The sequence below is a fragment of the Morone saxatilis genome, unplaced genomic scaffold (genome assembly GCF_004916995.1).
Source record: "Morone saxatilis isolate NCDOM2014 unplaced genomic scaffold, NCSU_SB_2.0 Contig11, whole genome shotgun sequence".
Taxonomy (NCBI): Eukaryota; Metazoa; Chordata; class Actinopteri; family Moronidae; genus Morone; species Morone saxatilis.
The window spans coordinates 18,108,729-18,122,293 of NW_023339663.1; the positions used below are offsets into that span (position 1 = coordinate 18,108,729).

General features: G+C 44.1%; 1 protein-coding gene across 1 annotated transcript in view; it reads left to right on the forward strand.

Moving 5' to 3' along the window:
- The first annotated feature begins 345 nt into the window (after positions 1-345).
- dld (deltaD) overlaps positions 346-13,565 on the forward strand; it is a 22,954-nt gene continuing 9,734 nt past the window's right edge. Inside the window, exons 1-11 of the mRNA XM_035652067.1 lie at positions 346-783; positions 976-1,281; positions 2,002-2,062; positions 2,956-3,213; positions 4,704-4,764; positions 4,909-5,039; positions 5,145-5,314; positions 5,412-5,628; positions 5,746-5,919; positions 6,033-6,759; positions 6,887-7,142. Coding sequence (XP_035507960.1) covers positions 730-783; positions 976-1,281; positions 2,002-2,062; positions 2,956-3,213; positions 4,704-4,764; positions 4,909-5,039; positions 5,145-5,314; positions 5,412-5,628; positions 5,746-5,919; positions 6,033-6,759; positions 6,887-7,142 — 2,415 coding nt within the window. The 5' untranslated portion in view covers positions 346-729. The remainder of the gene's footprint in view (positions 784-975; positions 1,282-2,001; positions 2,063-2,955; positions 3,214-4,703; positions 4,765-4,908; positions 5,040-5,144; positions 5,315-5,411; positions 5,629-5,745; positions 5,920-6,032; positions 6,760-6,886; positions 7,143-13,565) is intronic.

Here is a 13,565-nt window from a genome sequence, read left to right on the forward strand (position 1 = left end):
CCGTGTGTTGTGTTGTGGAGGAGGGAGGCATCAGGGGAAGCAAGGGGTTGTTGCACATTTAACAGCTCACTAGCCATTTGGTCTGTCCCTTTGAGAGAAAGAGAGGACGGGGGGGGGGCGGGTTTACAAAAGTTGTGTGCACCCCCCGACCCCCCCCTCCTCTTTCTTTGTGATGGCCCCGGGGCGGACTTGTGGTGGTGGTGGAGGGAGGGGAAGAAGAGGAGCAGAGGGGCTCATTTGCATCTTATTACCCTTCGCCTGCTGGCTCGGTATAAAACCCTGTGCAGGGCAGGAGACCCATCAGACATACGCACTGTTACACCGAGTGAGGCACAGAGACGGAGACTCAGCATATCATTATCAATCAAGTGGGGAAATAAACAAGGCCACCGAGAGCTGCCTCTATCTGATTGGAATTAACCCTCTTATATTTCCATCGGGGATTTCATTCACGCTTCTCCAAGGGGAGCCTGCTGCTGAGGATTACTTTACCACTGTGAAACTTTTTTCTTCTTTCTGTCAAAAACTCGTGCCTCGTATGGGAAACTAGAGAGGCAGAAGGCAGACGCACCAAAAGGAAAGATTTCACTCCACCTTCCCTCCTGCGCGTCAAGAGTTCACCTTGACTGTGACATAACGGAAAGCTTTTAAAACTTTCTCCATGATTGTTTGAGCCGGTCTGCACGGACCTGTGGAGCTTTCACTGCTTGTTGAAGGGCTGTCAACACAATGGGACGCCTGTGTCTGCTCCTGGTTGTCACTCTCTCCCTACTCACCTGCCAGGTAGGTTCAATAACAGCTCATAAATAATATTAAAGGGTATTAGAACGCGCAAAATGTGTGTTTGCACGTTTTTGTGGCTGTAAAAAGTTGTAAACTACTTATGGGACATGCTCATATTTGCAAACACACCCTGAAGGTACCTGCCTTAAACACACTAAGCTGACCGTGTGTGTGTGTGTGTGTGTGTTCTAGGTTTTGTGCTCCGGAGTGTTTGAGCTGAAGCTGCAGGAGTTCCTCAACAAGAAAGGGGTAACGGGGAACGCCAACTGCTGCCCGGGAGCCTCTGCTCATCCGCAGGGCCAGAACCAGCAGTGTGAGTGCAAGACTTTCTTTCGGGTCTGTCTGAAGCACTACCAGGCCAACGTCTCCCCCGAACCTCCCTGTACCTACGGCGGGGCTGTGACTCCCGTCCTCGGTTCCAACTCCTTCCAGGTGCCGGAGACCAACGCCGACAGCTTCACCAACCCAATCCGCTTCCCCTTCGGCTTCACATGGCCGGTGAGTGTTTATGGATGTATCATTTTAGACATTTTAGTTGTACGATAGTATCCATAGCCCCCTAAGAGAAGTTTTCCTGCAGGATTACTGTAGGATATAAATTTTAATATGCATTTCATTTGCAGATTTGTTGATGTATTTGTGTCTATGTTGTGATTAATGTACCATTTTAAGGAGTAATGGAGACCATGGGCAGACTGAAGTTATCATAGCCTTATTCCAGTGGGACATATTATCTTTGAAGAGTGCAAAACGCAACAGATGCTCCCAAACCCAACACTTGTGAGGGTCTTTGTCAGCACTGTGTGAGAGGGGCTATTGTAGTATTTCTGTGCTCTTTGGTGGGATAAAACGGGGAGGGGAGGAGGGCGTGTGTGTGTGTGTGTGTGTGGAGGAGGCGAGGGGGGTGTTTTCACCAAACGCTTCTCTCCTCCGACCAGGCGTGGTGGGAAATTTAACATCCTCTGAGTTGGCACATCATTGGCAGCGCAGCGTGAAATTCCGCCTCGTTTGGTTTTACGGCGGTGTCAGAGTGTGATAGTAGCAGGGGTGTGAAAAGGGAGCAGGTAGTAGCCCTTATTAGGCCCCTAATCAACACGGGAATTAGGCTGTGAAGTTTATAGGGAGGCCTCCTTAATGGCCCTCTGCTGCCCTGCGGAGGGAGGGAAGCCTCCAGGCCGAGCAGCTGTTGACTCTCCCTCTCTCTCTGTCTCTCCTCAGGGGACGTTTTCACTGATCATTGAGGCTCTGCACACTGACTCCCTGGACGACCTGGCAACAGGTGGGTGGCAGCCACAGAAGGCTGCAGTGTAACTCAAAGACAGGCCAGAAGGCTAATAGTGGCCTTGTTTTCTTTCAGTACCATGTTTTCCACTTAGTGCTCATGTCAGGAGTGCTAAACCAGTGTTTGGTGAGTGTTTTAGGGCATTGTGCTGACACTCAAGAGCAAATTATATAGGCTACATTTATTTCCTACATATTGAGCTTCCTTACCGATATATACAACATGTTATTTGATTTGTGTGGTCTTCTATATATACTCTATCTATAATGAGTCAGTGTCACATTAATATGTTGACAAACATGCAGATTTGATGATAACTTGATGTATCACACCTTTACAGAAAACTTCACTAGCTTGAGTTTTACTGAATATTACAAAAGGGAAACCGCCACCCACAGACTGGTCCCTGTAGTTGGGATATTTGCTGTTGTTATCTTTATGTCCTGCTCTTATCAGAACACTAACTGACCACAGCACGAGAGTGTGTTTCTCTGTTGGTGGTGGTGGAGATAACTGAAAAGCTGGCACACCTGGCAGTCTAACTTATACTCCATTAAGTGCACCATTCACACCTTAAAAGCTGTTTTTATTCAGACAACAACATCCATTTTTGGAACCACAGGAAAGTCTTAAGTAAATTACCTCCCTAAAAGAAAACATTTGGTCAAAAATACTTAACTGTCTTTCTATAGAAGGCTAAACAAATACATTTTACAAGATACAACACAAAGATCTAACAAGTCTAGCAAACAAATGAGATAAAACTAATAATTTATCACAATGGCAGGGTGTCTTCTTAGACCTACTTATCTGGTCTCATGACATGTCACAACTCTACTTCTGCATTCAGTCATAACAGTGATTGTAAAACCATTCATTGCCTTTTGCAGACAATCCAGAGCATCTGATCAGCAGGATCACCACTCAGCGTCACCTCACTGTGGCAGAAGAATGGTCCAAGGATATGCAGACATCCGGCAGAACTGAGCTGCGTTACTCCTACCGCTTCCTGTGTGACGAGCACTACTATGGCGATGGCTGCTCTGTCTTCTGTCGGCCCCGAGACGATGCTTTTGGGCACTTCAGCTGCGGCGAGCGTGGGGAGATCATATGCAACTCTGGCTGGAAGGGACAGTACTGCACTGAGTGTAAGTGGGTTTGCTTATCAGTCCAACACCTATCATTCAGGCTGTAACATGAGGAAGGGCCATAAAGGGGTCAAAGAAAGCAGTGGTTCATTTTAGTAGTTTTGCACTAGTTAATATTTAAAGTCACTAACAGCTGCTTGTGGAATAGATAAGATGAAGGAGTAGGTGCTGATGTTTTCGTAAAGTGTCTCATCCCACAATAGTGACTCAATGACAAGCAATAATGTTGCATGCTTTGTACTAGTTTTGACTTGAAAAATATATTGTCAAAACTAAGGAGCTATAAAATTAAACACTGATGAGGCAAAGAATTTCTGAAAAGTTTCTATATTGCTTTTCAGAGTTAATCACTTGCCTATCTTTATTTCTTTGGAGACGGTTTTCCACGTAATACGGGGCCCGTGTGCAACAGGCGTCAGTTAGTTATCCCATAGCACCAGAGGCCTCCATTCTAATGAGCCGCAGAGGCTCCTCAGTAATTCACACGCCGCGTGCCTTCCATTAGACCACTGGGGCCTCCTCGCCCCAGACCTCCTCCCCGATTGGCCAAGTGGGGGTCCTGTATTGTTGCGGCCCAGGCTGGTGATTGGCCGAGCTGGGTTGTGTATTGTTGTGGAGGGGGCAGCTGCTCGGTGAGAGGAGACAATGGAGCAGCTGTCTGGTGGTTTGCTCCACACAGACCAGCTGGCCCTGGGGGGAGGAGGAGGGGAGTGAGGAGAGATGGGAGGAGCAGAGGAGGGAAAAGGAGAATGTAGAAGAGGAGAGGAAGAGGAGTGGAAGAAGAGAGGAGGAGAAGAGAAGGGGATAGGTTGATGGAAGTGGAAGGGAGGAGAGGAGGATCAGAAGTAGGGGGTGGTGGGGGGAGAGGAGGAGAGGGGCCAAGGGTGAGAAGGGACTTCTGACCCACAGTCAAGGGGAGAAAGGAGGCTTTGTGTTTGACGCTTTTGTGTTGGAGAACAACCATGTTAAAGAAGAGGGCTTGTTGACTGGTTCCCCCGTTTGGTGAGTGAAGCTGCCGTAGCTCTCTGTGGGCTGTTCAGGCTGAAAAGTTACATTTTCAGTAACTTTTGCAGCATTGAAGACAATAACACATTTCAGCCGGTGATGACCGCAAAGTTTTAACACGTTCCACTTTGGCAGCTAAGTTTGGTCCAGAGTGTCTTTAACCACCAAACATGAGCCACGGGCCTTCTTCTTTAATGGGGCCACCATGACAGAAAGGTAAAGCTAGAAAGGGAGAATAAAAGAGACTGTAGACGGAGAGACAGACAGGTAGGCAGGTAAACAATTTGTAAAGACAGGCAGGTTACCAGACAGGCTGAAAGACAGGCAAACAGATAAGAAGGTCAGGGCGCCAACCAGACAGGCAGGCGAGTACGCAGTGGTTTAAAAAGGCCCTCTGTGAATGGAAGACTGATGGACGGCAAACACATGTTTCAAACACTGGATTTCCCATGATTCACCTGTCACTATTTGTTTCCTCCCTGCAGCAATCTGTCTTCCTGGCTGTGATGAAGAACATGGCTTCTGTGATAAACCTGGAGAGTGCAAGTAAGTTACAAAAGCAAAACAATGAAAATTGATTTTAATCGGAAGTTATTTAGATGGATCATAAATAGATAACTGTAATGTTTTCTGATAATTGTTTTCTATGTTTTTGCTATGAAAAGTATCTAATGAATGTTGTGTTCTCAGGTGTCGAGTGGGATTCAGTGGGCGCTACTGTGATGACTGTATCCGTTACCCAGGCTGCCTCCATGGCACCTGCCAACAGCCCTGGCAATGTAACTGCCAGGAGGGCTGGGGTGGGCTCTTCTGCAACCAGGGTGAGTTCACTGAGAGATTTGCTACTTTGTTGAGTCAATCAACCCTCTTTGTTCCACATGTAAACACTATTGTTTCTAAATGTTGTTTCTTGTTGATGTTTCCAGATCTGAACTACTGTACACACCATAAGCCCTGTCTTAATGGAGCCACCTGTACCAACACCGGCCAGGGCAGCTACACCTGCTCCTGTCTGCCTGGATACACAGGTGCCAGCTGTGAGATCCAGGTCAATGAGTGCTCTGGAAACCCCTGTCGCAACGGAGGTAGCTGCACTGTGAGTATCAATCAAGAGGAGTTACGTGTTGCTAGAAATATAATTTTCATGGTAACAAGCCAGTATTTAACTTCCATTTCCATTATTTCCATTACAGGACAACGATAACGGCTACAAGTGCACCTGTCCGCCTGGTTTTTATGGCAACAACTGTGAGTTAAGTGCCAATACCTGTGCAGATGGTCCTTGCTTCAACGGTGGGCGTTGCGCAGACAACCCTGAAGGTGGTTACTTCTGTCAGTGCCCGATGGGATACGCTGGCTTCAACTGCGAGAAGAAAATCGACCACTGCTCCTCCAACCCCTGTTTAAATGGTATGTTGTCCTCTTTGTTTGTAAGTTCACCTACACCTACAATTAAACCTAAACTTGGAATTAAAATATCTGGAGACTAATCCTCGGCCTTTGTTTCAATCCTTTTCGCCTCTGCAGGTGCAGAATGTGTGGATCTGGTGAACTCGTACCTCTGTCAGTGTCCTGAGGGATTTTCTGGTCCTAACTGTGAGGACAGCAGCAGTATCTCTGGATACTGTCTGTCCTTCCCTTGTCAGAATGGTGGAACGTGTCAGGAGGGAGTGAACGGCTACACCTGTACCTGCCCTCCAGGTATAACAGCGTTCAACAGATGTGTCTAGAGGGATTATGTTTACATTATTTGTTTTTTTATGTAGTTTTATATTAGTTTTGTTCAAGACTCTTAAACTCTGCTTCTTCCACAGGATATACTGGTGAAAACTGTAGCTCTCCCATCTCCCGCTGCCATCACAACCCCTGCCACAATGGAGCCACCTGCCATGAGCGTGGCGGTCGCTATGTGTGCGCCTGTGTGCCTGGTTACGGCGGTCACAACTGCCAGTTCCAATTACCAGAGGCGCCCAGGCTTCCGGTGGTGGATGGACCAGATCGGCGATATTCTTACCCGGGAAATGACATTAATGAAAATGAGGAGGATGACGACAGCGGATTCCCCTGGACGGCCGTGTGCGCTGGTGTCTTCCTCGTTCTTGTGATCCTGATCGGCTGCTCAGTGCTGGTGGTCTACATTCGGGTCAAATTGCAGGAGCAGCACAGTCACCCTGGTGATAGTGTCCACAGCGAAAGCCACGAGACCATGAACAACCTGACGACCACCAACAATTGTCTCCGCAGTGACAAGGAACTGGGAACTATGATGACTGCGTCAATTAAAAACACCAACAAGAAAGTTGATTACCATTCAGACCTCGGTGGGTCACTGGGTGGTCTGAGTGGAATCAGTGGGCTCAACGGATCAGAGAAGAACGGCTTTAAGACTCGCTACCCCAGTGTGGAGTACAACCTGGTCCATGAGCTCCGGCCTGAGGAGCTCTCGCTGTGTAAAGAAGAGGAGCGTGATGAGCCAGAAGTTAAATGTGAAATGCTGGATGAGTCTGACTCAGAGGAAGGATACAGGAAGAGAATAAACAGGTATGTAGCCGTGTACATTTTAATCATGCATTCCTTAAACTCTGTACGTCAGCATAAATTCAATGAAAACACGTGTTGTGTGAAGGACATTATTCTAAATCTGTTTGTGTTCTTCTTCCTCCAACAGTGATGCATCAGAAAATAAACAAGTAGAAGATTCACCAAGCTGCAGCGAAGCAAAATATCAGTCATCCAGCGAGTTGAACTATCAGGGAGCAACTGATTTTAAATACCAGTCAACCAGTGATGTCAAATACCAGTCAACCAGTGATGTTGAATACCACAATCCCACTGACAGCAGGTACCAGTGTACCACCGACACCAAATACCAGTCCGTCTACGTCATGTCGGACCAAAAAGATGAATGTATCATCGCTACAGAGGTGAGCATGCGCAAATAGGATCATCTGCCTGGCATAAGATAAATAAATATATACAGAATAATTATAACATCCACCAGTACACATGTAAAATCACAAAAAACACTGACTTTTTTCCTTTTTCTATAACAGGTATGATACCAGTCCAGACCAGATCAGATTGGACCAGTATTCCTCTGGTGGATGGCGGTCCACACACACCAACCCTGAGCAGTAGAGCTCAGCTTGTCTCCAGGAGGTTTTACTCCTGCTGTTTGCTGCTGTTCCCTGGGATTTACCGGAGGACTTTGAGCCAAGGTGCTACTGAGCCAGAGCGGAGTCAGTACCGACTTGGCAAGGACTTCGTACTACAGTAGTACATTGGATGAATACTGGACATTTTTGGCCTTCAATGGATGTAGGTCTAATGCTGACTCAGTGTGCGGATAAAGTACCAGAAGACAGTGCTAGCACTAGTACAAACTTTGTACAGAAACAGTGCTGGATGAGTACTCGTGCAGTCAAATGGTGACTGCTGGAGAAGTGATGAAGAGCTTGTTTGATGTCTGTTGCAGTAGTGGAAGATTCACTGCTCGTACCAGGATGGACTCCCTGATAAACTATTGAGTATCGACTTGGATGTTGACAAATAATATTGTAGTACCATGGAGTACTGATTGAATGAACAGTGTAGTACCTTTGGAGTACTGAGAACTTTTGAAGTACTGTTGTAGTACTGTTATGTGCTGTGGTTTTACAATGCAGTGTAAAAGCTGTTGTGGATATTGGACAGTTCATGTTCCGTGCAGTGCTGCAGAGTAAAGGATGAAGTACTAATAACAGTAGAAGTCCCTGTACTTCATTAGTACTGCAGCTGTTGCTGTAGTCTGTTTACTGTTAAAATTCATTCAACAAATCGCAATTGGAGCTTTACTGTAAAAATAAAACAACATTAAAAACCCAGTGAGACTTGTACAGCAGCTGTACAACTTTAACTGTGCAGCACTGACAGAGACAGTGTTGGCTGAGCTGGCTCTCAGCAGAAAATAGAGAACTGAAGACTCCAGTAGTGACTGCAGATCGATCCAACATGGATCCTGTTGGGCCATACTGGCCCCCTGACCCCTGAAGGTTGTGATACACAGGGCAATGTTTTGGGCAGGGCAGCTTAGGGAACACAACAATCAGCATAAGGGAACAAACAAAGAAAAAGACGGTGAAACAAATCAGACAAAATATAAGGTAATAAGTTATTATCCAATCACATATTTTTTTCTTGATTACTTGTTTGGAATTAGCGTAATTCAATATTACAACGGCTCTTTAAGCCACAATTTGTTAACAAAATAATAATAATTACATAAATAATAACAAAATTATCCCGACCTCTGAGGATGCTGTTGTGTTTCCAAGCCGAGCTATAAAGGACTAGTCTTAACTGCCAAGACCTCATTGCACTATGGAGGTGTGTGTGTGTATGTGTGTGTGTGTATGAGCGTGTGTGTACAGAAGAGGTGATGCCTGTGTGTGGTGTCAGATGTATGCACTGCCCACTCCCGCTCCCTTCACTCCCAGTCTTCCACTATTAGCCAATTGAAGGACACCATCACCCTGCCTGCCATTGGTTAGGATCATTTGTTTTTATTTTATTTGTTATCTAAAGAAAGATGTATTCTTTTAATTTAATTATGTAATTATTTGTGTTCCATTTTGTTGTGATTTTTTTGTTAAACCTGTTATAATTTAAGTTGGATTGTTTTTATTTGGCAGATAATGTATGTAAGTATGTATGTATGCATGTATGTGTTAGGCACTTGAGACCCCTGTGACTGTGTTGTATTTAAGAGAAAAGTTGTATGTACAGAACCTGTCATTTTTATTACTGGAAAACAGCGCAATATTTTTCCAAAATAAAAGAGGAATGAAATATAGCACATCTGGTGTTGAGTGATTTTATACAATATGTGGTTTACATGCACTTGAAAATGAATGATTATGACAAATAACAACTGCTGCGTTTTGCGATATGGCAGTGACACCTTAGAGTCATAAATGTTATGTTGTATATTCAGTGTGCACAACTAATGCTTTAACTACATTTAAGGAAAGCAGAACGAGGTTTGTATCATCACAAAAAAATACTCTCATATACAGCTATTTGTACATTTGCAGTCCCCTTAAAGGGCAATCTGACAAACTGAAGCAGAGGGATTTGTTGTCTGTAAGTGATGGTGATTGGTATTTGCATATGTATGTGTGTGTGTGTGTGTGTGTGTGTGTGTGTGTGTGTGTGCGCATTCGTCTGACGCAGCAGAAGACTGTCTCCTTGTGGAACCACTAAATGAGACAAAGACACACCCCATAATCATAGACCGCTTAGCTAGCCTCCTCTGAGGCCAGAGCCATCTCTGTGTGTGAGTATTTGTATGTGTGTATGTGTGTGTGTGTGTGTGTGTGTGTGTGTGTGAGTGTGTGTGAGTGTGTGCATTATGTGAGAGAGAGAGAGAGAGAGAGAGAGAGAGAATGTCATGTACCTGAGCTGATGGTATCTATGATTATTGTCAGTGTATTTGAGATTTGTGTTAATGTTTTTTTCTATGAGCCTATGTACAGATATCAGTGCCTGTGGTTGTGTGTGTGTTTTCAGGCAGAGGGGTATTTATAGGCTGGAAAGAGAAAACCGACCAGTCTGGATTTAGTCCTGGTTGCCCCTGCCTGACTACTGTGTGTGTGTGTGTGTGTGTGTGTGTGTGTGTGTGGTGTGTGTGTGTGTGTGTGTGTCATTTAGCGACCACTGGGAGTGTAGAAGTAGTCATCAAAGAAACTCATCTGGTTTGCAGTCTCATATAAACACACACGCGCACACAAGACAGTGAAATTGGATGACAGATGATCAGAAATTTACTACAATTACAGAGGACAAACTGTATTAAGTGTCGACATGTAGCACACACGCACACACATACATACACAAACACAGGTCATGGCCTCGCTGAAGTTAGAAAATGAGGGGGAAAGAAAAAGAAAGTCTAGTTAAGTTATTTATTCATTCATACATTGATACAGAGTCAAGTTTCCTCCACATCAAAACTGACTTTACAGAGCAGCACACTGAACCTGCCCAGTGGTTGTAGACACAGGAACCGTTGCCCCTCCAAAGACTGCAACTGTGACTGCTCAAAAAGTATTTGCTTGTATTACACATGCGGCAGGCAGTTGTTAGCACATACCATGCTAAGCTTTTTAACTTAACTTTTTTTCAGTGCCACAATAGGTTTTTGCTGAGTTGGAAAATCACAGGAGACAGGCTTAAAGCTGGTCCTTTGTTGTTGTTAGGCTGTCCTCCGGCCCCGAACAGTCGCACACACTCACATCCTCCCTCTCTGCATCTCTCTGGTGTCAATAGTCAGACAAAGCCCTGGTCACTGGCTGCCATATGCTGCTCTGCTGCACATAAAGAACAGCACTCTTTGAACTTCTGAGGGAGAAATTGAAACTTCTTCATAGTAAAACATATATAGAAGTGTTCATTAGATCAGTCACATGTTCACACGGAGCTGTCTTTTTTTTAAATATGGTACCTAACAGTTCACATCCTCTTGTTAGCTCTTAATTGTAGGCCAACCAGAAACTCCAAACAAATATAGGTGATGTTTAATGCTGACAGGCACAAAATGTGCACACAAATTTGAAAATACAAAAAGTAGACATGCAAGTCGGATAATATATTGTCTCGTTTAGTCTTCCCCTCTTTCTCTCATCGAACACACAGTTTTTATTCTGACAGAGGGTAGGCAGGACCGTAGCTAATCTAGAGAACAGGCTGTTTAAGTGTGTCTCTGCTATAATCTGATTAATCTGTCCATTCATACTCCCTTCTCCTCTTTGCCAGATCTGCTTGAATGTATGTGTGTGTGTGTGTGTGTGTCAGCGTGTTTATGTGTGTAAGCATGCGTGCTGACGTCCCTTGGCTTGTGTGTGTGAGAGAGAGATTGCTGGGAAGAGTGCGACAAGGGGGGAAGAAAAGAGCTTGTACTTGGCCACTGACCCTTCTTTTGTCCACACACTGGTCACCTGTCACACACACACACACACATAACCGTACTTTGATGAAAGAGGTTGAAACTGGAGAAACTGGGGCACCCTTGTGGCCAACGTCATCCTCAGTTTGAGTTCAGTCGTTCCCTACTCTCTCTCCGCCAGTCATTTCCTGTCAGCTCAGATTGGTTTGGTTCAGTTCACAACATCAGCAACATCATGTATTGACAGACATCTATGCAGGCGTGTAATAACAACTCCCAACATGAGGAGGTCTCACATGAAACCTGGAATTAAATCTTTATTAATTGTTTTACATTATTAGCCACAACCTTGTAAGAATAAATGTTCTATAATACTAGTATATAAACTAATAACCGCTAAATGTGCATGTGTGTAGTTTAGTTGTTATTTAGTCATTTGTACATAGAATTGATGCACAGTGCCCACATTTTCTTGCTATGCCCACATTTATTCTGTGTTAATCTTTCAGTTCTTTTTATCTAGAGACAATCATCATATTGTGAGAAACCTGATTCTGAACATTTAGATTATTCACTAAAGTTCCTCTATGAGTAAATTAAATTAAATATTAATTATTTATATATATAAATAAAGTACATTTTAAGCCTTTTTTTCCCTCTTCACATCTTCACTCTTTTGCTGATTTGTAGTTTCTGTCACAACAAAAGAAACAGCATCATAACAGTGACTCACTGACTTTACACCGCTCTCCACTCTGTCTTTTATTAGCATTTCAATTTGTCACCAGGGCAAATCCCCACACACAGGGCATCAGTGACTAGTGTTTTTTTGGGCTAAATCTTGTGGGAAAACAGAGATTTCTCTCTCAGCCATCCTCCATTGTTGAGTTTGAACAAACAAAGTGACCACAGCAGCCCGAGTCACACAATGACAGACAGCTTATTCAGCTACTTCATCTGTCGCAGCTCCCCAGGGACCAGGCTCTGATCTTTTCCCAGAGCTCCATCTCTCTCTTTCACTTACTCTTTCTCCCCCTCTTTCTTCCTCTTTCCCTGATTGTCTCTCTCATCTGACTCTGTTCATAACTGCACATCATGACTATTAAATTCCTTTTTCCTTTCCAACGTTGATGTACATATATTTCTTTATTAAAACCATAGTTTTTAGGGGGTGTAGTTGGAAGGCAAAGCAATTAAAACTGAACACGTTTCTCCGTTCTCTTTGATTAGATTTTAGACTGTTTTTGTTTTTATTTTGTTTATTGTAATTTCTCCCTGGGGGTTAAAAGTGGTTGTAAAGGCAGAGTCATTCCTTCAGAGACACCAGCTCCCATCAGCGCCTTCTGGTCATTACTGGTGCATCGTGGGAACAGCTTGGCAAGGACAATGATTGGCTAGAACAATGAAGCTGGGGGGCAACACAAAGGACACGCCCACTGCATGATGGGAAAGAGCAGTGGAGGAAGCAGATGTTGCCACAGAGGACACACAGGAGGGGACAGAGAAAGCAAGAGAGAGAGAGAGGGAGATAGTGAGACGGCAGATGTCTCTCTATCTCCCTCTCTCTCTCTCTCTCTGATGAGTTGGAATTGTATTCAACTCTTTGAAGCAGGTAAAAAGAGACAACAGCTTTACCTGCTTTTGTCAGAGTGATGTTACTGAGCACAGCAGGATGGTCAGACCTTTGCACCGCTCTATTGTGGTCAAGTCTGTGGCATGTGTGATATTTCCCGACACTGTTATAGGATAAGGCTTCTGTCCGAACACCCACAAGGTTCCATATGTTCTCCTTAAAATGTATCCTTAATGCTCTAAACTCCTGACATGAAATGGAAACCTGTAAATGTCTCTGTAAGATTTTAGACACATTCCCGTGCAATTTTACACATATTTTGTTTTTTTAAACATAAAATTATATATATTGGGTTGGCCACAAAACATGACTTTGTAAAGATGGGTTCTGCAAAGGTTAAGAAGCTTCACAACATTTAGACACAGTGTATTCTGTGAATGTAAGAGATCAAATATAACTACAAGAACCTCAATGGAAACTTGCACAGGATATTTTCCTTGGTAAACATGGAAATTTTCTTAAGATGTACAAAGGTTATTGCTCTGCTCATGCACCTGCACAACTGTCAGATGGCACTTTTGCATCTTAGCCATGATAACGCAAACCAGTGAACTTTTAAATCAGTCTGACCTCTTATCCTCTGGAAGGTTTGGGAAGACTGCAGTGAGAAATCACATGATATAAAAGTCATGAATCAGATTGAAACTAAAAGTTAACAGTGAAAGGGAGTTGAATGTGTTTACATGAGTAGGAAGGACATTCATGCAGTCTTGTTACAGTAGAGGGATTAACCCAGAAATCAAGCTGGTTTTCTATGTCATTTATGCTTTTATGTCCTCTTATCTTGAGCTC